The 24,094-nt window shown below is 48.2% G+C and overlaps 1 protein-coding gene across 3 annotated transcripts in view; it reads right to left on the reverse strand.

The window, feature by feature from the left end:
- The window catches only part of POLR1A (RNA polymerase I subunit A), a 69,506-nt gene that overhangs the window by 22,385 nt on the left and 23,027 nt on the right, over positions 1-24,094 (reverse strand). For 2 of the 3 annotated variants that reach the window (XR_014776344.1, XM_084766864.1), the window contains exons 13-15: positions 17,381-17,635; positions 9,802-9,993; positions 55-204 (exon numbers count right to left, since the gene is read on the reverse strand). Coding sequence is in view for 2 of the 3 variants with exons in the window: in XM_084766864.1 (XP_084622990.1) it covers positions 55-204; positions 9,802-9,993; positions 17,381-17,635 (597 nt within the window). In the remaining variant the exon portion in view is untranslated. The remainder of the gene's footprint in view (positions 1-54; positions 205-9,801; positions 9,994-17,380; positions 17,636-24,094) is intronic. The other variant, XM_084766865.1, reaches the window with a different exon arrangement.

Consider the following 24,094-nt stretch of genomic DNA (forward strand, 5'->3'; position numbering starts at 1 on the left):
ATCAATCTGCCCAGCTCCAGGAACAGAAATCGATTTTATAAAAGGCAGCCATACCTGGGACTCACACATGGAAATGGGGTCGAAGTCAGGAACAGGCCGTGGCTTTTCCTTCACCCAGGCTTTACTGCTAATTTTTGCCTTTCCAGATAAGTTCAGGGGGGCGTAGTCCTCTGGGATTATGTTTATGAGCAGGGTCGACACCACCTGGGAAGACAGAAGATAGTAGGATGGCAGGAGGGGGACCATCTGCCTCTGCAGCTACTTCCCATGCTCCCAAGGTGCAGTAAGGCAAACAGGTCCTCTGAAAGACAAGTCTACCAAAAATATGCTAAAACTTCATTAGGACTTTTGTTCCCTAAAACACCTCATCCTAAAGTGAGTAATCTCTAAGACTTGCATTAAATGTCTAAACAGACCAAAGGAAGGAGAGAAAAAATATAAACTGTTTTGGGGTCATGTTGGGGTGCACTGTGTGAAGGTGTCTCTGTATATCCAATTCTTAATTCTGTACTATGCTATGGCACATCACCAACCTTATATTTTGTAAATATTTGCTCCTTCCTCACCTGTTTAAAGCAATTAGAATTGTATCTGCTTGGCATTAATAAAGAGCTGACGGCCAACAGCTAGGCAGGAAGTGGAAGGCAAAACTCTGGGCAGAAAGAAAGGGACTCTGGGAGAAGAATTAAGAGGTGAGAGATTCACCAGAGGACACAGAGGTAGGGGTGGGTGGGTGAATAAATGGACCAGAACAAAATAGAAGCAAAGCTGGCCACATGGTGGGGCGTAGTGCCAGGATTAGTTGGGTTAAAGTGGTTGAGAGACTGCCCAGCAAAAGGCCTAGGCTTGAAAATATGAATAAGCCTCTGTGTCATTACTTATTATCACTGGCAGATCCAGTAGTCCTGTTATACGATCAAAACAAATAACAGCTAATGTAAAACAACAGAAGTGTTGAGTTAGCAAAGATGAGAGAGATGGTGAGACTCCTAATACTCCCCACCTCAAACAGGTGTCGATTACTACTGTGTTTAATGACTTCCTCTCTGTACAAGAGCTTGGATTCTCAAGGCAGGGACATAAAGATGAATCATCGGAAGCCTCCCACAGGGGCCTGCAGCATCTGACTGAGAAACAGGCTGCAGAATGAGGCATCGGGGATTGGGGTGCCTGGTATTGGCTGTGCACTGAAGGGCACATTCTGAATGAGCATTGCTTGCTCACAGCCTTCAGACAAGATGCATCCATTCATTGGCAATTATCTATTGTGTGTTTACTATGAGGCAGGCACTGAGGAGAGAGTAAGGCTCCTTGCAGCCTTGACTCCCTGGGGATCCATGTTCCAGAAGAACAGTAGAAGGGAAGGTCACCCAGAGTAGTGTGCAAGAGGGCACCGTGATTTTAAATAAAACGGCCAGGGAAGGCCTCAGACAGAGGTGGCAGGGAATGCACCCAGCTGACCTTCCTCCTCAGCCGGTGCTCCAAAAGAAGCACGCCTCCTTCCCAGCCGTCTCAAAATCCCTCAAACTCCATGTCCCTCCCTCCTACTTCTTGTGTGTCTCTCTATCTGTCCTCTTGACGTCCTCTTACTCTCTATGGTTTTCCCCTATATTCACGCCCTGTTAACCGGTTTCTTGCCCCACGTCTTGACCTATGGTTGACTTTCTATAATTCAAGGGCAAGTGACAAGAAGGATGGGAGGAAAGGCTTAGCCTGAGCGAGGAGGAAGGTGTCTGGTACGTTTTGATGTGTTCTGCCTTGGCCAATTTGAGTTACTATACCCCAATACTCTAAACTGCATGGAGCATGAATAGAAATTTATTTCTTATAGTATAGGAGCCGACAAGGCCATAATGAGGCAGACTCAAGAGTCTGGAGAGAATCATGCTTTCTAGCTCTTACACGGACACTCCTCACTCTGTCCTGACTGGTGGGAGGAATGCTTAGAAGTCCTACAAGGGTACTAATCCCATGACCTAATCATCTCCCAAAGTCCTCACTGTAATACGATCCCTGCGGGGGTAGAGTGAGGATTATAACACTAGTCTTGGGAAAAGAACATTCAGACAAAAGCATGCCTTGATTTAACCCCTGACAGGAGTTAAAGTTACTGTAAATACAGTCTAGGTCCACATGCTGACCCAAGTCAATGCCTTAGAGAACAGGTATGACACTGATAAGCCCATAACCTGATGCCAATCAGCTTTTACAGAGCTAAATGCCACAGTAAATTGATGTAACTAGAATTAAGTTTAGTCCTGAAAGGTCAGCTGGCTTTCCTGTCCACCAGAAGGGTTATCACTCAGCAAACAGTTGCTGACAGAGACCAGGAGAGGCACTTTCTCAAGCAGGCATCCTACAGAGGGAGGCAAGTGTCCCTGGGGACAATGGGCCAGCTTTGGAAGAACTGCCAAGCACATTCCCACAGAGGGAACAGGGGTGGGGGTAAACAGGCCGGTGTTACAGGTATTGAGGTTGGAGAGGTGGCTCAGTGGCTGAGAGCACTGACCACTCTTAAAGGGCACCTGGGTTCAATTTCCAGCACCTCCACGGCAGCTAACTGCCTGTAACTCCAGTTATAAGGCACCTGATGCCTTCTTCTGGCCTCCCCAGGCACTGCTTACATGTGGTGCACAGACACACATGCAAACAAAATGCCTGTGCACGTAAAAGGAACAAAAAAGTAGAAAATAAGAATAAATAGCAAGCAGGGCATTGTGTCTCACACCTTTAATCCCAGCACTCAGGAGGCAGAGGCAGGCGGATCGCTGTGAGTTTGAGGCCAGCCTGATCTACAGAGTGAAACCAAGACAGCCAAGACCACACAGAGAAACCCTGTGTCAAAAAACTAAAAAAGAGTGACTAGCAGATAACGAGAGGGCTGGTATCACGAGGGTGAGTGGGGTAAGGAGCTGGGGCAGAAGGCGAGGCAGCTGCTAGCCACAAGCTACACCTCACCCAAAACAACATACACTAGGAGGGGCTGCCAGGGCTGGGAACAGTCAAGACTGGAATTCGGTGTAAGAGACATATCAAACCACTCACACAGGGAAAGAAATATGGCCTGCTGGCTCACCTACAGCGGAAAGAACATCTCAAGAGTTTGCTGTAGCTTTACTTGTAATATCCAATAAGTAGAAACAACACTAATTATCCCTTTTCAACTGCAAATGAAAAAACAGACTGTAGTACGTCCACATGATAGAACGTTCTTTAGTCATAACAAAAAAGAACATACAGCACAGGTGAGGCATCAGAACATTATATTCAACCAAAGAAGCAAGTCACAAAATCACTAGATTGTATGATATGATTTAGATGAAATGTACAAATTAGGCAAAGTCATAGAGACTAGGAGTGGGGAAGGAAGGAATGCCAGCACACAAGAAGCAGAGGCCGATGAAGCCAAGGCCATCTGGTCTACACAGGGGCTGGGGCTAGCTAGGGATACAGGGTGAGACGCTGCCTCAAAAATAACAAAGCAGACAATAAAAATGGAAAGGACAATAGCATATATGCAAATTATAATTTAAAACAGATTTTTTATGCTAACCCTACATTAATGTTTAAAAACTTTTGTTTTGTTTTGAGACAGGGTTTCTCTGTGTAGCCTTGGCTGTCCTAGATTCATTTTGTAGACCAGGCTGGCCTTGAAATCAGAGATCCTCCTGCCTCTGCCCCCGAGTGCTGGGATTAAAGGCGTGCGCCGCCGCCACCACCGCCTGGCTTTTACAAACTTTTTTAAGCAAATGGATTTCTTCACAAGCTTCAAAATGTAAATATCCTCCACAGCCATTTTCAGAAACTGATGTGAAGTACATCCCCATGAAAAATCCTAGAATGTGCAGAAACAGATGTTTACTATAGCACTAGTTAAGAATAATAATAATAAAAAAAATCAAGTAAAACTGTAAATGCCTGCCAGCAGAGGGACACTTATGTCAACTAGGGGAACACTCGTATCACTGAGCACAACATGAGAGAGGCTGAGGAGAAAGCGGCGGCTCTTCAAGTGCTAATGCGGAACAATCTCACGCTAAGCCATCAAGCACACTAAATTAGGTTACAAAGCAATTACAGGAAGTTTGGGTTTGCCAACCAAGCACACAAAAACAGTTAAGCATCATCTTGTCCAATGTGGAAGTATGTCAAAAACAGGCTTATCAAGAACCAGGAAAAAGGGAAGTCTTACTCATGTAATAATTATGGGAAACAGCCTGGGCTTCCTCAAAAACACTAGAAGCAGAAGACATCCCACATGGCACACGCCCATGGAAAGAACATGGTATGTTAAAGGGACAGCCACATTTGCTTCAACACACCAGCCAAGAAACAGCCCCAACCTAGCCACCCTTCTGTAAAGACACACTAAGACAAGGTGGTAGTTAGTATAACCAGTGGAATCCTATTCAGGCATAAAAAACAATGAGATCTTATCTGCAGAAGAGATGAGCCTGGAAGACAGTACATGTTACTACAATACACTGAGGTGACAGAAAGGCAGATGCTCTGTTTCAGAGTTGACTTCAGAGAAGCACAAAGAAAAGAGGTTATGGGTTGCTGGGAGGGGCTGGAGGGAGGACAGACCAAGAGTTTCTCTCATGTTTCACAGCAAAGCAGGATAGTGGTGCCAACAACTGTGTATCTTAAAGAAGCTGCTGCAGAGGCCTAAGCAAGTTCTCATCATAAAGAAATAATCGACATTTAAGGTGACAGGCATTCCAGCCGTCCATATCTGACTATTATACATTGCAATTACAAATAGAACCACCACATTGTGCCCTTGCACCATAATTATGTACAAACAGTAGAGTGTCAACTAAAAAGGGGAGTAAAAGAACTTGAATACAATATAAAACAATTGTCAAACAAAAGCAGGATTTGAAAAAAGGTCTGATAAACAAAATGTCCCTTGAAGGACTTGGTAGCTCACTGAATGCAAGCCTCCTCAACTAAACAGAAGTGGAGTGATACCCCTGAGGAGGAGCAACGCGCACGCTTCAGGTTCCAGGTCAGTTGAAGGGGTGATTTTAAACACAACTTCAGAATTGAATGTCACATTGGGTATGTTGGCGCACACCTATAATCCAGGCACTTGGAAGGCTGAGGCAGGGCGGACTAAAGTTCAAGCCAGCCTGGGCCACATAGAAAGATACAGAAAAAGGGGAGATGAGGATGGTGTAAGTGTGTGAACCCAGGTACTAATGCCTAGGGTATACATAAGTTTATTATTTAAGGCTTAATGTCGTTTCTTTTGCTTAGGGCAACTGGCTTGTCTCTAAAACAGGGTGCATTTCCTGGGGAGACAAGTAGCGGCTTAACCTACCCATCAGGCGCCACAGAGCCTAGAGAAGGACGTTAAGAACTATACAATCTTGTTTTGATTTCAATTAAATACTGATTGTATGGTCTTTGATAATGGTAATATTGTACTTCCTTTTTGAAAGAGGTCAAAATAAAACAGACCTGGATGAAAAGGAGACCACTGACTGAAGTCAGTCTATACATACATGAATTCAAACTACAGTACTAGCCTCGATTGTATAATGCTGGTGCATCCTGCACACCTCATGTATTTATAGTTTTGGAATTGTATAATGCTTGTAAGAGATTATATAATTTCAGAATTAAAGTACCAGACACTGATGCTGGATCAGACCCGACAGGATTCATCCTCCAGCGTGCTGATATGCTGACATGCTGCGTTCCTCATGTTCCATCCACAACTGCTTCGGTTGCTGTTGTCATCAGAACAGAACATCTCCCAGGACAGTTTTGGAGAAAGCTCCTGACTCCAACTGGTCCAGCATTTCAGACCGTCCCACACAGGACTTTTATTAAGCTTGAATTTTTCAACAATTAGAGACTGGACCACAAATGCTATCTCTAGCTTGTTTAACCATTTTCCTAGTTTTATTTGAGCCCCTGTATAGGTATTATTTGTCCCAAATCAGCCTGAAGAAGCTTTAAAAAGTGAACGCCATCCCAATTCCCTTAAAGAGGGGCTGAGTAAGGTTTTGGGCTATGGAGGTTTATCTTCATTGAGAATTGGTTGTGTTATCATTGGCTTTGTTCAGAGAAAGAACAAGGCTGAACTCAGGGAATTTTCTCTGAAAAATAAAAATATATAGGAATGATAGGACAAAAGGTAGATTATTGAATTTACTCTTCAAGTTAAGGCCTTATTTGTTAATCACAAGGCTAGTTTTAATTCATTGGTATAGAATATTAGATATTGAGATAAAATAGGTTTATTTTTAATTCATTGTACTATTCAATTTTATCACAAGACTATACACCTTAGGTTTAATAGGCAGGGTCGTGGGTTCGTGCCCCACGTTGGGCGCCAATTTGTTACAGTATTTTGTATCCCTGTGGCCTACAAAGCAAATAACTGACACAGGGAGACTGAAACGTACTTTAAAGCGGCCAGCACTTCGCCAGGCAGAGTCTGAACTGATTCTAATCTACCCGTAAACTAAACAAACTACTCTAAACCTTATAACATACATATATTCCAAGCACTTGCCACTCTGATCCCTGGTCTGGTCCTCATCAAGTCCCCACCGTCCTTCTCTAACCACGGAAAAAACCTCCTCCCTCTCCAACCCTCAAACTTTTCTCCTCCTCTCCAGGAAGTCCCGCCTTCCACTTCCTGTCCTTCTGCCCAGGTGATTGGCTAAACAGCGCTTTATTAACGGTTGATATATTCACTTAGCATTCCTCCACAGGATGGGTGTGAAGAGATGGCTCAGTGGTTAAGGTCACTGGCTGGTCTTCCCAGAGGGCCCAGGTTTGGTCCCCAGCACCTACATGGTGGCTCATAACCGTAAGTAACTCTAGCTCCAGGGGATCCGACACAATCTTCTGGCCTCCAAGGGCACCAGGCACTCATGTGAAGTATAGACATATATGCAGATGAAATGTTCAAACACATAAAATAAAAATAAATGAGCCTTTTCTCTTTTTTGAGACAGGTGTAGCCCTGCTTGTCCTGGAACTCACTTTGTAGACCAGGCTGGCCTTGAATTCAGAGATCCAGCTGCCTCTGCTTCTGAGTGCTGAGATTAAAGGTGTGCGCCGCCGCCACCACCACAACCACTGGCCCTGCTAAATAAATCCTTAAAGATTGTCAAATTTAAGCATGGTTCACAGTTCTGAGTAGCCCTGGGGACTGATCCCATTTTTATTTAATTTTGGTAAGATTATGTGTGTATATTGAGAATGGACATTGAGAAAGAGGGGATTTTTCCTTTTACATTTTTGTATTTTTTGTTGTCGAACAAAACTATTATTTCTACAATGAAAAATGTGGTGGCAGGGGACAGGAGCTGGAGAATTGGCTCAGTGGTTAAGAACACTAGCCATTCTTCCAAAGGACCTGGTTTCAATTCACAGCACCCACATGACAGCTCACACAGTTCCAGGGGTTCTGACACCCTCATACACACACACAATTAGGCAGAACACCAATGTACAGGAAATAAAAATAAATAAATCATTGACAGAAAAAAAAGGAAAAATATGAAGGCAGATAGCTAACAACTATATTTATTAAGGACACATATGAAAACTGCATTTTTATATAACCATAAAGTAGAAAAATTAATAAACCAATTATAAAAGCATTCTAGAGTGAAAGAGTGAGTGGAAGAGTTAAACTTCTGATGAAGTTGCTGGACAACAACAACAGTGAGAAGCAAATTTACCTCATCCTGAGGCAGGAGAGAGACAGGGAGGGATAGAGAAAGTGCGAACACCCTAAGAGACCTAAGAGACAACGGTCCCACACTCTGCTTAAAAAGAAGCACTTGTGAGCCAGCAAGACAGCGGCAGGTAAAGGCATTTGCTGTGTAAGCCTGACAACCAGGTTCAGTCACTAGATCCTTCTGAGGAAGGTGAGAACTGACTCTCAGAAGTTGTCCTCTGACTTCCACATGTGTTACAATAAATTTGTATCGATTCGGCCTAAGAAGGCTAAATAACAACAAAGAGTCTGAAGCATAGTTTTAAACTGTCAGCACTATGTGCTGGGCAGAATCTAACTAAAACAAATCTACCCGTAAAATAAACAAACTACTCAAAACCTCATAACATACATATACCCCAAGCACTTGCCACTATGATGGTGCTAGGCAATTTCTCTCCTCGTCCTAGTCCACTCTCCTCCTCTCCCTTAACTGTCCTCTTCTCTCCTAACTGTCCCTCTTTTTTTCTCCCCGGAAGTCCCGCCTTCCACTTCCTGTCCTCCTGCCCAGCTGATTGGCTAAACAGGCTTTATTGACAGTTATTACATCCACTCAGCATTCCTTCACACACATGAATAACAGTACCTGTGTACACACACACACACACACACACACACACACACACACACACACACACACACACACAAACCAGTAAAAAAAAAAATTAATTGTGATTTGTGATGGTGAATCTTCATTGTCAACTTGGTGGAGACACAACTCTGGGTGCGCCTATGAGGGAGGGTATTTTTTGGAAAGTTTAACTGAGGAGAGTCACCCCTGAATGTGGGACATATCACCCCATGGGGTGGGGTCCCAGGCCAAGTAAAAGTGAGCTGACACCAGTGCTGGGTTCATCTCTCTGCTTCCTGACTGTGCACACAGTGTGACCACTGCCTCAAGTCCCTGCCAACCTTTCCTGCTTCCTGACTGTGCACACAGTGTGACCACTGCCTCAAGTCCCTGCCAACCTTTCCTGCCCAGGTCAGGTATTGTGTCACAGTAACGAGAAAAGAAATAACCATCATAAACAAAACAGTAGCAAGCCAAACTCAATAGCTGTAATAGTTCAGATATGAGCTACCCTCTCAGTGGCTGATCCACTGATTAGCTGACTGAGCTGGCTGTGGGTGGGAGGAGCCTCTGAAGGGTATCCCTTCCACGCTTCTTGTTCTCTGTCTCCTGTCCACTATGTGACGGTCCCTCTGCATTACCACATGCTCCATAACGGTCTGACTCACCAACACAACGTTCCAGAGGAACACAGTCAAGTGGCCCAAACAGAACACTCTGAAACCCGAGCTAAAGTAAATTCTGCCTCACACAAAGGACTTTGTTACAGTGACAAAAATGGATGCACAATCACTTATAAAACAATGTTTAAATTGTAACAGCTAAAACTAGTCAAATCTCTGGTTCATAGACTTAAAGAATTACAGAGCTGGCAGAGGCTACAGACTAATTCAAACCCACATTTTACAGATAAAGAACCAAGCCTCTAGAGAGGATGACCCGGGACGTTGATCTTGGAGGCCCAGGCAACAGTAGAATACACTGTTGTGTATTTCAGTATTTGATTTCCAAGTATACTATATATGGTTACTTTGGGCATTAAAAAAAAATCCTGTTTGAATTCCAGTTCTGTCTCTAATGACCTTGAACATGTAATTTACCATTAACGCTCAGCATTATCATCTACTAATGAGACAAGGTTGTATTTAAACACTAAAATAATCAAGTGTAAAGAACTCAGCGAAGCCTTTGGTATCCCCAATGAACCTAACTGTTAGAGCTGTAGCACCACTGCCATTAGCACTGTATTTAAACCTGACACACCAGGTTTATGTTAGACTCAATAAACAGAAACCATGCAATCTGTTCTTAGTAGAATCATGTATGAACTGTCCCAGCCTTGGGGCCCCACCCAAAGGGAAAGTCACGTATTTCATGACTAGAGATTTTTCTGTCTATGGCCTGGGATCCCTTGGAATTGAAACTGTTACATGAGAGGCTTAGTTCCTTTAAAACATACACCGGCCGCTATTCTCCCCATTACCTGCTTTCCCGTCCACAGAGGGAAGGGCTTCAGGATGGCAGGAGGAAGGAGCTTCACGCGCCCCACTTTGTCTGTGAGCCCTCGGTACACCAGCTCCATGTACTGCTCCCGGCTGAAAAAGCATCCCCGCACGGTCATGTTTGCACCTGAAACCATGTGATCTTGAATCAACCCTGCCAATGGCTGGCCATCCTACAAATCAAAAGGACGAGGAAAGAACAAAAGCAAATTTAAGTCAAACGCTTTCATTCCTAACTATCTAGAGCTTTTGCACAAAGCCCAGACGACCTGCTCCATACCTTCACGTAGAAACAGACTACCTCACAAATCACATGACCAGGAGCTGCTACTGACCTCAACTTTTGCCACTGCCCACTGTCTTAAGGCAAGAGTGTTCCAACCTCACGCAGCCCCACAAGCCTTCCTTATGTAATCCCATCTGGTGCTAGTTACTCAGCAGATTTTTGGCACTCATGTGTAAGTTTAGTCTGGGTGTTGTCAGCCATGTTCTTGTTTTCGTAGTTTGGTTTTATGCTTTTGTGTTTTTTTTTTTTACACATTTCTGTCCTTGTTCTTCTGTATATCATTTATCCATTTAACAAATATTTACTCAAAGTCTAATGTATGCCTAGGCATTAATTAGGCAGATGAGCAGCCTGCTTCAGGAAAGCCAGATAGTAGACAAATGCTGCGATGAATACATGACCACAAAGCACAGGATGGATCATTACAGACTGGGGAGGGGTGGGCAGACGCCATCTCTCTGAGAGCAGCAGCGCAGCTGGAGCCTTGGGATGATAGGGTCGGGCAGGAGGAACTTAAAGGTTCAGGGTGCTTGAGAGGGCCATGAGGGGGTCCATGAGGGGGCCATGAGGGGGGACATGAGGGGGACATGAGAGGGCCATGAGGGGGCCATGAGGGGGACATGAGGGGGCTATGAGAGGGCCATGAGGGGGCTATGAGAGGGCCATGAGAGGGCCATGAGGGGAACATGAGGGGGCCATGAGAGGGCCATGAGGGGGCCATGAGAGTGCCATGAGGGGGACATGAGGGGGCTATGAGAGGGCCATGAGAGGGCCATGAGGGGGACATGAGGGGGCTATGAGAGGGCCATGAGAGGGCCATGAGGGGGACATGAGGGGGCTATGAGGGGGGCATGAGGGGGCTATGAGAGTGCCATGAGGGGGCCATGAGGGGGCCATGAGGGGGCTATGAGAGTGCCATGAGGGGGCCATGAGGGGGCCATGAGAGGGCCATGAGGGGGCCATGAGGGGGCCATGAGAGGGCCATGAGGGGGCCATGAGGGGGCCATGAGAGTGCCATGAGTGGGCCATGAGGGGGCCATGAGGGGGCCATGAGAGTGCCATGAGAGGGCCATGAGGGGGCCATGAGGGGGCCATGAGGGGGCCATGAGGGGGCCATGAGAGGGCCATGAGGGGGCCATGAGAGGGCCATGAGGGGGCCATGAGAGGGCCATGAGAGGGCCATGAGGGGGCCATGAGGGGGTCATGAGAGGGCCATGAGGGGGCCATGAGGGGGCCATGAGGGGGCCATGAGAGGGCCATGAGAGGGCCATGAGAGGGCCATGAGGGGGCCATGAGAGGGCCATGAGGGGGCCATGAGGGGGCCATGAGAGGGCCATGAGAGGGCCATGAGGGGGCCATGAGGGGGTCATGAGAGGGCCATGAGGGGGCCATGAGGGGGCCACGAGAGGGCCATGAGGGGGCCTGGATGTATTTGACTATATTGGGACAAAATGTCTTTTACTGGTGTGTCTTCACACAGCATGTGGTTCAGGCTGAGTTCTTATGAAGGTATTACCTACCTAAGGCCAAAGCATGGGCTTTTATAAAAACTCCTGTTCAATGGCCACATTAATGTCATTTGACAGTTTCACAGTCTTTATAATCCCTAGGCTCCTGGACTTTATCTGTCAGGTCTGTGTTCATGACAACATAAGCAAATCAAAGTAAAAATAGCTACTTGACATTCTTTAAGTAGTTTCTGAAAACTTTTCCCAGGAACCTAAGAAAAAACAGGGAATAGAGCTCAAAGAGCATTATCATCTAACTGTCATACTATAGCCATGTTTCATAGTGAGGGGCTCAGGACCTCACAACACAGTCCTTAGAAGAGCCAGAATGTAAACCCGGGTACTAATTCAAAGATTAAGAGGGTTCTTGGGCTGGAGAGATGGCTCAGAGGTTAAGAGCATTGCCTGCTCTTCTAAAGGTCCTGAGTTCAATTCCCAGCAATCACATGGTGGCTCACAACCATCTGTAATGAAATCTGGTATCCTCTTCTGGCTTGTGTTACATCAGGCGGAACACTGAATACATAATAAATAAATAAATAAATAAATAAATAAATAAAGAGGTTCTTGTCAAATGGTCTAAATACTGTAATGACAGGCCTATGACAACTCACATACAGTTGTTAAAGATGGGCTGAAAAGGTGTCATAAAGGCAAGGCAGAAGCAGATGGGGCATGCAGCTTTTTTATGAAGGCTTCAAGCTAATAATTTAAATTTTAAAAAATTATCTTCCCTAGTGACCCTAGTATATCAACCACATTTCAGAACAGGCCCCATACCTTGGAGTAATCGATACAAAACCGACTCTATGTATTTGTGTCTGTGTGCCTTTTGTTATATTTTGTGGTACTTAATTCATTTACGTTTTGATCTTTGTTCCTGTTTTTGTTTTGTTTTGAGAAAGAACACGATGAAAAAATATTGTATGAAAAAATTTAAATATAAAGTTAACGTAAATAAAAAAAAAAGATCTTCCACATTTTATTCCAAAAATAATCTTGGCTTTTTTTGGAGGGGAAATCCAAGCCAGGATTATACATCTGATCTATTCCAGGCTCTGGGATTGTTACCCTTGGAGGAAAGCAACTACAAGCTATGCAACACACTTAGTGCTTTTTCTCTTTTCTCTATCTAGTTTTTTCTAGGACTAGAAAATGCCTCAAAGAGCTAAATTGCTCTTGATGCACTAACCGTGGGTTCTAGAGGAAATGCTGATTACTGCAGTTACTAAGGGTCTACTTATAATTTTGGATTTCCTAAAGAAGCTGCTTAGGGTGGGAAAGAACAATTCTGAATCAAAACTCAGAAAACTGTCAGTCCTGCTACTGTTTAACATCCCAACAAGATGACACTAAGGATAACATCTTTGGTCAGAATGCTCAGAAAACAGGGTGGTATGACTTCAAGTTCCCAGCTAAGTACAAGTCAGGAATTGCCATCGAGTTCCTCAAGAGCTTCCCACAAAGCTTTGGCCCTCAGCGAGCACAGAAAACAGAAGGAGGATGTTGTCCAAACAGGTAGATGAAAATTCAGCCGTTGCCTTAGTGGAGGGCACTTTAACCTGGCACTACAGGTAGGTCAAGAAGAAAACGGAGAAACTTCCATTGTTGACTCTGCCCCTCTCTTCTGAGCCGATTTCGCTCCCAAGAACATGCTGAACACTCAAAACCCACCAGACATTCTGCAAGAATGTGGCAAGCACCAACTCTACAAACTGACACAGTACAAGGGCAAGGACTCTTTTCATGCCCAGAGAAAGCTGCACTGTGACAGGAAACAGAGTGGCTACAGTGGGCAGACTAAACCTGTTTTCCACAAAAAGGCTAAAACTACAAAGAAGATTGTGCTGAGACTAGAGTGTGTTGAGCCCAGCTGCAGACCTAAGAGAATGCTGGCCATTAAGAGATGTGAGCAACCGCATGGTGGCCCCCAATGAGATCTGGTGCCCTACTATGGACTGCTGGCTCACATGCAGGAAGAATACTGTATGTATAATAAATAAACAAATCTTTCTAAAAAATCTTAAAAAAAAAAAAAAGAGAGGCAGTAAGAAGAAAGGAAGGGCCAAGTGATCCAGTTCTAAGTCCATGCTGTTATGAAGACAGTAAATCATGAGCTTTGATTCACCTCATTTCATTGCAGTTGGTCTTTTGAGAGGGAATAAGCTAGCGATTCCAAGGAGTGGGGGAGAAAAGAAAAGAAAATGTAGAAGAAATCAAACAATGAACAAAGTAAAACATGAACAAAAGGGAGGAAAAATGACCAAACTACCTGGTCTATGAAGAGGAAAAAAGAAGAAAAGTCCCAAAGCCATGGGCTTTCTGGTTAGCTAAAGTACCTCTTGACATCTTATTACTCTGCCACCAAAGATGCTGTTTTTTTTACAACCATAAGTAAAATAAGGATTTCCCTCTTGGCATTTATACTATGGACTAAATAAAATGGACCAGTATCTTAACTTTCTGTTTTTTGTTTTTTTGAGACAGGGTTTCTCTATGCAGCCTTGATTGTCCTGGAGCTCAGTCTGTAGACCAGGCTGGCCTGGAACTCACAGAGATCCACCTGCCTCTGCCTCCCCAGTGCTGGGATTAAAGGTGTGTGCCACCACCTCCACAGAATCTTAACTCAACAAAAACAAACTGACTGAAAATGAAGAGAACTTCCAGGCAAGGTTCCTTTAAAAACAATTAATTCAAGGGCTGAGGATGTAGCTCAACGTCAGAATGCTTGTTTCCTGATATTGAAACATTTAAAAAGATTTTATTTGGGTTCTACTCATCTCTCTTAAGCATAAGCCTAACTCAAAGTACAGAGGCACATGACAAGGACCATGTGGACTCAGAAAGGCTGGTCTTTTTCAGGGCACATCATTAAAAGGCAGCCTCCAGCGGCTCTGTGGACCAGAACATTAGCCTGAAGATTTCAGGGTGCCCCAACGCCCCATCTATACAATGCCCACAGGTCACTGCCACCGACTCACTTGCTGCTTCCTGGTCACACCCCCTTTGATGAAATGGGGCTCAAACAGTCCCTGGTTCATGTTCTGCTGTGAGCCCCCATCTAGGCCCAGGTCCAGCCCTAGACATCAAGTGTGGCTAAGGACGCAGAGGTTTGCGTCTTGGCTTCATTGTGGCTGGCATCTTACTCTCTTGGTGTTTCTTCACCTGCAAGTGGCATTTATTTCTAAGGCTACTGTGAAGAGCACATAGGAAAATGTTTGCAAATTGCCGAGAAAGGTGCTTGAGGCCCAGGACCTTGTCAGTATGTGATGGCTTCGGATCGCTACCACTCCTACAGCTGCTACTATTGTTATTATTTTCACTATTGTTATTACAGGAAAAGGTAAAGAGCAGATCTGGTGTAGTGTGCTCAGATCCCCTTCCTATATATAGTCTTTCTGTGAACCAATGGCCACCATCTACTAATGTGGGTAGAATAAGCAAAGCTAAGCGCAAACTGGCACCAGGTGAGGCCACAGTGACATACCTATCAGGGTGACAGGTTGTGGACAGGGGAGAAGATCTAAGGGGCAATGGTGCTGGGCATTACTGGGCAGCTCTAGCCTTCCCTGGTCCATGCTCTCCTCTCTACAGCAGAGCCAACCCTAAAGGACCTGGGAGCTCCTGTCCTCCCCCCTCCTTCAGTGACGTGCAGACATTAGCAAGACTCGTGGCTGAAGACTCTGAGCAGTGTGAAGGGAGAAGCCTCCCGTGGTGTCCATCCCACTGCTAGTTCTAGTCTCTTCAGAGCACACCGCATTCCAAACAAATGCTAGATCACTGCCAAGAAACTGCACACTCTGGAAAGGCCTCAGCCCTTTGAGCAGGCGGAAGGATTAAGTGGAGCTTGGAATACATTTAGCCCTTTCTCCTCGGTCTGGCTTTCTGTGCTCTGTTTCTCTCATAAGCACCTACTAACTCAGACCCCTGGTAAACACGTCAGATGGCCACGGGCAACAGGAAGATGTTATATCCTTCCTGTATGTCCATTTGGACAGCTCTGACTACACGCGTCATCCATGAGAGAGAACTTGGAGAGAAATGGAAGGAATTCAAAGAGATGCCTTCAGGAGTTGTAAGGCGTGGGGTGGAGGGGTCTCATCTGCACTCCTGGGATTAAGTTGCCTCTTAAAATTTAGGCTTGGAGATGGGGAAGTGAGGTCTATATAACAGGAGAGAGAAAGAGGAAAAAGGAAAGAGAACACGAAGGATATCTGAAAAGGCCATAAGGAGTCATACTATGTTCTTATTTGTCTAAAATTACATATGATACATTTAAGTGCATGTGTATGCAAATATATATACATACTTAAAGAAATAAAGTCATCCTACATGGGCTGACAATGTTCTCACATGAGCCAGATTATTTAGCAAAAAGCAGGCATGAAAAACTGTTTTGAGTTGTTGGTCAGGGGGTGTCTAAGAGACTATCTCTCATAGAAGGCGCTATACAAGCTGCCAAGGGAGGGAGGCAACCAACAAACCTACCCAGCTTCGATGCCTATGAACCACAATGACCACTCCAGCAAGGTATCTGCAAGGGTGCAATAGTGGTACCCATGTCTAAGCAGTAACTCACAGCTGTCTAACTGGATTTATGGCATGATCAAAAGAAGAAATCATGCTAGTAGAAACTACTAGAAAGCTAGCTAAATACCTGGGGCTAGTGAGAGCGTAAGAGAAACTATTACTGACACTTTAATAAATTAGCTTATCTTTTTGTTTTGTTTTTTTGTTTTTCGAGAAAGGATTTCTCTGTGTAAGAGCCCTGCCTGTCCTGGAACTGTCTTTGTAGACCAGGCTGGCCTCAAACTCACAGTGATCCACCTGCCTCTGCCTCCCAAGTGCTGAGATTCTTAACTGTATTCTAAATACTTATCCATATACCCTCTCACCTCTCATCAAAGAAAACCACAACTGGTCAAAATGAAGAGAACAGCTGACCATAGGTTACCCAGTCCCGTGTGTGTGTGTGTGTGTGTGTGTGTGTGTGTGTGTGTGTGTGTGTGTGTGTGTGTGTGAGACCATAGGTTACCCAGTCCCGTGTGTGTGTGTGTGTGTGTGTGTGTGTGTGTGTGTGTGTGTGTCCCCTTAAACAAGACCCAAACAATAACAATATCAACATATACACTAATATGGAATGGGAAATCTCAGGGCTCCAACCCTCAACAAAAACAGCCATCTAAGGGAGGCCAAGGGTGGGAGAAATATTCTCCCCCAAAAAAGAGCCCCCTAATTGGTTATCTAATACCAAGTGTATGCCCTGAAATCATATTAAATATAACTTGTTCAGTTCATTTTATTTTAGATACAGTTCAATATTTATGCATTTTACATAATTTAAACCTACACATATGTGTGTATGAGAAGTGGGTATGGAAGGCGTTGGAGGGAAGAAATGATGTAATTAAATTTCAATTAAAAAGTCAGAATTATAAAAGTAAACAAACAAACAAACAAACAAACAGAAACACTCCCTAACTCAGGCTCCTTATAACTTCATAATCTGCATGTTAAAAGCTTACCAGGCCACTGAGTTAGAGCATGCAGACAGCTCTGCAGGATGGCTGCTCCAGGTTTTCTCCTAACATGTCAAGTCACAACAAGACAAAAATGTTTCCCTGATTTTAGGCACTAAGAGCTGGAAAACCTAGAACTTCCTGTTCCACACACTACTGCCCTGGAGCCGCCCCAGCCACGTCTGAGGTTCAGCACGCCAAAGTCCTGCTGGTGATGACCATGGTGTGGTCACAAGGTCAGACCTACCTTGGGGACGAGATACTGCTGATCAGTGCAGGCCAGGACGTAGGCTTCAGCTCGGCCCAGCTCACTCTGCGGGAAGTGGGCGTTCATCTCGTCCCCGTCAAAGTCGGCATTGTAGGCCTTGCAATTGGCATAGTGAAGGCGCAGGACCTTTTCCTCAGGCAGGATGTGGGCACGGTGGGCCTGGATGGAGGGTCTGTGCAAGGTGGGCTGTCGGTTCAGCAGGAGGATATCCCCGTTCTTCACGTGCCGGCATACCTGGGCCAAGGGCAAGAGCAGGTGAGCGCCAGTGGGGACTCTGGGTCCATCACGACCCTTACCACACTTCACTTGGGGGAGCTCTGCACGCCTCATGTACTAGTCAACTAAATGATGGAGAGAAGGCCTCCCCAAACTCTGGGAAATACCCGCCAGGCCTTGCTCTCAGCCTTTCACAGCTTCCACCCTGCTTCTAGGCCTAGAGGCATAAGAAGCAGACATGGCAGAACACATGGGTCTGTACGGTGAGGTGAGGCCAACCCTCTTCAGAATGCACAGCCTTCCAGAGCCTTGCGCCTCTCTTAGAGTTAACAGACAAACAGAGAAACTTCTAAGACTGCACGCTTCCATGGATTTGAAAGAACTTAGCAGGCTCCTCAAATCCCCACTAGGTCACACATGAAATTCCACAGCTTAGAATTAGCCCAACTTCTCACAGCACAGTCAGCACTGGGGACAAGGCTTTTGATTCTCAGTTCAGTGACCTCTGAAAACATCCTATACTTCAAAATTTCAAAACAAGGGTAAAAACTAAAATCTGTCATAACCTTGGGGAGAAAGATCCAAAAATACCCCTTGTGACATTTGAAACATTTCCTTTCAGAAGGGAAAAAGCACCAAGGTAAGAAAAAACAATGTATGTTTATGCAGCCCTGCTTACAGTGACAAACAGAGATTCTATTACTGCCCCACACAAGTGGCAGTAAAGCCCAGTACTGTGACTAGTTGGGTTTTATAATAAAGTGTAATTGTTAAGAAACACAGTACATACACATTACAGAATGCCACACACTGGTAACAGAGGCTAAATTAGATCAATACTAGTCTGAGTGTGACACTAAAAGAAGTGTTAACAACAACAACAACAAAAACCCCAGTAGTATGTAAGGAGACAGGATGCAATGATTGGTAATCAACTTGACTGTGTCTAGGGCAGCTGCAAGTGGGAAAAGGTATGCAGGTGCTCCCTGCTAGGCCTCTGGGGCGTGGCTCAAAAGGAAGGGTGTAAGGCACATAGTAACATCTTACCCATCACAGATCTTTGCATTGTTCATATTAGAATACATAGTACTTCTACAAATATATTTTTTTGTAAACAAGATCTTGTTGTATCGTTTGAGTTGGCCTCAAACTTAGGATTCTCCCATCTCTGCCTGTTAGAGATGACTCTATGGGTTAAGGCACTTTCCACAGAACCTGATGGCCTGACTTCGATCCCAGGGACCCACAAGGTGCAAGGCGTTGTTTTCTGATTCCACACACATGTCATGTTCCCAAATAAGTAGATGCAATGAGAAAGCAAGAAAAACTGCACAAGCAATATGCTCACTGAAGGGAGGAAACCAGAAGATACAAATTTTAAAGAATAAAAAAAGCACAGGTGATTTTACCCCTCAAGACAAACACTGCTCATACTTTCAAACCCAGCCCGTCATGCTCCTTTGACAGGACATCTCTCCCTCAAAGCTGACTTTACAAACCCAAAGGACACTTTTAAAAACAATTGCATAAAGGCAAGGTGCCCCAGAGGACATGGACCTTTGGAACTCGCCTCTCCTCCTCAGGTCCCCTCTGTGTCACAGCAGTTAAGAGGTGGGGCAACCTGGTCTAGCATCCTTCTGTTGCCCACATGTCTCAGGGCACACAGGGAAGCTGCCTAAAGCAAGCCTGTAAGATGGGCTTCACGCCGTGAAGAGGTTTCCCTCTCCTTCCTCAAGGTCCTTGTCAGTTCTCTTCAAAGTTCTCTCAACTGGAGCAGAAAAGCAGTCCTAAAAGCAGAGCCCGTGTTTTCCCTTCCTGAGGAATTCCAACCTTTCTACCCTGACACTCCAAGGAGACCTGAGGATTCCCATGAGCATCTGCCTGAGGTACAGGCTGCTCAGTGCGTCACACAGCCTGAGGTTTTCTTTCCTTAGCATCTCAAGGGAAAAGTTGGCTGGGCCTAGGATCTGACTCTAGTGAATCCAGTGTAAGCAAATTCACTGCAGCTGGGAAGAGATGTAGGCCAGTCTGCCAGGCACTGGCCAATCCAAACAGAAACCCTGGAGCGCAGGCCACTCCCCTGCCAACACAAACCCAAGATCTTTCCTTTCTCTTGTCACTAAATAAATGCTGTGGTGAAAATGAGTGTGCCCCAGTGCCCGAGTCAGAGTTTGCAGGGGCAGGCAAGGAGCCAGAGGCTGCTCAGGCAGCCAAACAGAGAAACGAGCCTAGGCTATCCTGACTACCTCCTTCTTGAAGAGGCCCAGGGCAAAAATAACCTGTCTGAGAACCCTTCCCCATGTCACCTAATCTGTAAGTAAATCCTTAGTTTCCTGCCTAGTCACCGCTCTCTTCTGCTCAAATGACAAGTCAGAAGTGTACCGCGCCTAGGGCAAAGCACCCTATATCTACATAACACTATTGACATCTTGACACCAAATTTGCCAAAGTGAGTCCCAGGACTTGAGGGAAGGACCACTTTTCTTTCAGTGTATTTCCTGTCTTTGCATGGGAATGGGGAAATCAAGCAGAGAGAGATGGGTGCACACATGAAGATGATAGAATGTGGGGAGAGCCAAGAAGCAGGGCGAGGGACGAGGGCAGACGCTGCGCTGGGAACACGTGGTACCTAGCAGAGCGAGGGACGAGGGCAGACGCTGTGCTGGGAACACGTGGTACCTAGCAGAGTGAGGGACGAGGGCAGACGCTGTGCTGGGAACACGTGGTACCTAGCAGAGCGAGGGACGAGGGCAGACGCTGTGCTGGGAACACGTGGTACCTAGCAGAGTGAGGGACGAGGGCAGACGCTGTGCTGGGAACACGTGGTACCTAGCAGGGTGAGGGACGAGGGCAGACGCTGTGCTGGGAACACGTGGTACCTAGCAGGGTGAGGGACGAGGGCAGACGCTGTGCTGGGAACACGTGGTACCTAGCAGAGTGAGGGACGAGGGCAGACGCTGTGCTGGGAACACGTGGTACCTAGCAGGGTGAGGGACGAGGGCAGACGCTGTGCTGGGAACACGTGGTACCTAGCAGAGCGAGGGACGAGGGCAGACGCTGTGCTGGGAACACGTGGTACCTAGCAGAGTGAGGGACGAGGGCAGACGCTGTGCTGGGAACACGTGGTACCTAGCAGGGTGAGGGACGAGGGCAGACGCTGTGCTGGGAACACGTGGTACCTAGCAGGGTGAGGGACGAGGGCAGACGCTGTGCTGGGAACACGTGGTACCTAGCAGAGTGAGGGACGAGGGCAGACGCTGTGCTGGGAACACGTGGTACCTAGCAGGGTGAGGGACGAGGGCAGACGCTGTGCTGGGAACACGTGGTACCTAGCAGGGTGAGGGACGAGGGCAGACGCTGCGCTGGGAACACGTGGTACCTAGCAGAGTGAGGGACGAGGGCAGACGCTGTGCTGGGAACACGTGGTACCTAGCAGGGTGAGGGACGAGGGCAGACGCTGTGCTGGGAACACGTGGTACCTAGCAGGGCGAGGGACGAGGGCAGACGCTGTGCTGGGAACACGTGGTACCTAGCAGGGTGAGGGACGAGGGCAGACGCTGTGCTGGGAACACGTGGTACCTAGCAGGGTGAGGGACGAGGGCAGACGCTGCGCTGGGAACACGTGGTACCTAGCAGAGTGAGGGACGAGGGCAGACGCTGTGCTGGGAACACGTGGTACCTAGCAGAGCGAGGGACGAGGGCAGACGCTGTGCTGGGAACACGTGGTACCTAGCAGAGCGAGGGACGAGGGCAGACGCTGTGCTGGGAACACGTGGTACCTAGCAGAGTGAGGGACGAGGGCAGACGCTGTGCTGGGAACACGTGGTACCTAGCAGAGTGAGGGACGAGGGCAGACGCTGTGCTGGGAACACGTGGTACCTAGCAGGGTGAGGGACGAGGGCAGACGCTGTGCGCTGGGAACACGTGGTACCTAGCAGGGCGAGGGACGAGGGCAGACGCTGTGCTGGGAACACGTGGTACCTAGCAGGGTGAGGGACGAGGGCAGACGCTGTGCTGGGAACACGTGGTACCTAGCAGGGTGAGGGACGAGGGCAGACGCTGTGCTGGGAACACGTGGTACCTAGCAGGGCGAGGGACGAGGGCAGACGCTGCGCTGGGAACACGTGGTACCTAGCAGGGCGAGGGACGAGGGCAGACGCTGTGCTGGGAACACGTGGTACCTAGCAGAGTGAGGGACGAGGGCAGACGCTGTGCTGGGAACACGTGGTACCTAGCAGAGCGAGGGACGAGGGCAGACGCTGTGCTGGGAACACGTGGTACCTAGCAGAGCGAGGGACGAGGGCAGACGCTGTGCTGGGAACACGTGGTACCTAGCAGAGTGAGGGACGAGGGCAGACGCTGTGCTGGGAACACGTGGTACCTAGCAGGGTGAGGGACGAGGGCAGACGCTGTGCTGGGAACACGTGGTACCTAGCAGGGCGAGGGACGAGGGCAGACGCTGTGCTGGGAACACGTGGTACCTAGCAGAGCGAGGGACGAGGGCAGACGCTGTGCTGGGAACACGTGGTACCTAGCAGAGCGAGGGACGAGGGCAGACGCTGTGCTGGGAACACGTGGTACCTAGCAGAGCGAGGGACGAGGGCAGACGCTGTGCTGGGAACACGTGGTACCTAGCAGGGCGAGGGACGAGGGCAGACGCTGTGCTGGGAACACGTGGTACCTAGCAGAGTGAGGGACGAGGGCAGACGCTGTGCTGGGAACACGTGGTACCTAGCAGAGTGAGGGACGAGGGCAGACGCTGTGCTGGGAACACGTGGTACCTAGCAGGGTGAGGGACGAGGGCAGACGCTGTGCTGGGAACACGTGGTACCTAGCAGGGTGAGGGACGAGGGCAGACGCTGTGCTGGGAACACGTGGTACCTAGCAGGGCGAGGGACGAGGGCAGACGCTGTGCTGGGAACACGTGGTACCTAGCAGAGTGAGGGACGAGGGCAGACGCTGTGCTGGGAACACGTGGTACCTAGCAGAGTGAGGGACGAGGGCAGACGCTGTGCTGGGAACACGTGGTACCTAGCAGGGTGAGGGACGAGGGCAGACGCTGTGCTGGGAACACGTGGTACCTAGCAGGGTGAGGGACGAGGGCAGACGCTATGCTGGGAACACGTGGTACCTAGCAGGGCGAGGGACGAGGGCAGACGCTGTGCTGGGAACACGTGGTACCTAGCAGGGTGAGGGACGAGGGCAGACGCTGTGCGCTGGGAACACGTGGTACCTAGCAGGGCGAGGGACGAGGGCAGACGCTGTGCTGGGAACACGTGGTACCTAGCAGAGCGAGGGACGAGGGCAGACGCTGTGCTGGGAACACGTGGTACCTAGCAGAGTGAGGGACGAGGGCAGACGCTGTGCTGGGAACACGTGGTACCTAGCAGAGTGAGGGACGAGGGCAGATGCTGTGCTGGGAACACGTGGTACCTAGCAGGGTGAGGGACGAGGGCAGACGCTGTGCTGGGAACACGTGGTACCTAGCAGAGCGAGGGACGAGGGCAGACGCTGTGCTGGGAACACGTGGTACCTAGCAGAGTGAGGGACGAGGGCAGACGCTGTGCTGGGAACACGTGGTACCTAGCAGAGTGAGGGACGAGGGCAGACGCTGTGCGCTGGGAACACGTGGTACCTAGCAGAGTGAGGGACGAGGGCAGACGCTGTGCTGGGAACACGTGGTACCTAGCAGAGTGAGGGACGAGGGCAGACGCTGTGCTGGGAACACGTGGTACCTAGCAGAGCGAGGGACGAGGGCAGACGCTGTGCTGGGAACACGTGGTACCTAGCAGAGTGAGGGACGAGGGCAGACGCTGTGCTGGGAACACGTGGTACCTAGCAGAGTGAGGGACGAGGGCAGACGCTGTGCGCTGGGAACACGTGGTACCTAGCAGAGTGAGGGACGAGGGCAGACGCTGTGCTGGGAACACGTGGTACCTAGCAGGGTGAGGGACGAGGGCAGACGCTGTGCTGGGAACACGTGGTACCTAGCAGAGTGAGGGACGAGGGCAGACGCTGTGCTGGGAACACGTGGTACCTAGCAGGGCGAGGGACGAGGGCAGACGCTGTGCTGGGAACACGTGGTACCTAGCAGGGTGAGGGACGAGGGCAGACGCTGTGCTGGGAACACGTGGTACCTAGCAGAGTGAGGGACGAGGGCAGACGCTGTGCTGGGAACACGTGGTACCTAGCAGAGTGAGGGACGAGGGCAGACGCTGTGCTGGGAACACGTGGTACCTAGCAGAGCGAGGGACGAGGGCAGACGCTGTGCTGGGAACACGTGGTACCTAGCAGGGTGAGGGACGAGGGCAGACGCTGTGCTGGGAACACGTGGTACCTAGCAGGGTGAGGGACGAGGGCAGACGCTGTGCTGGGAACACGTGGTACCTAGCAGGGTGAGGGACGAGGGCAGACGCTGTGCTGGGAACACGTGGTACCTAGCAGGGTGAGGGACGAGGGCAGACGCTGTGCTGGGAA

Source organism: Acomys minous, assembly GCF_964271855.1.
Source record: "Acomys minous genome assembly, chromosome: 17".
NCBI classification, from domain to species: Eukaryota; Metazoa; Chordata; class Mammalia; order Rodentia; family Muridae; genus Acomys; species Acomys minous.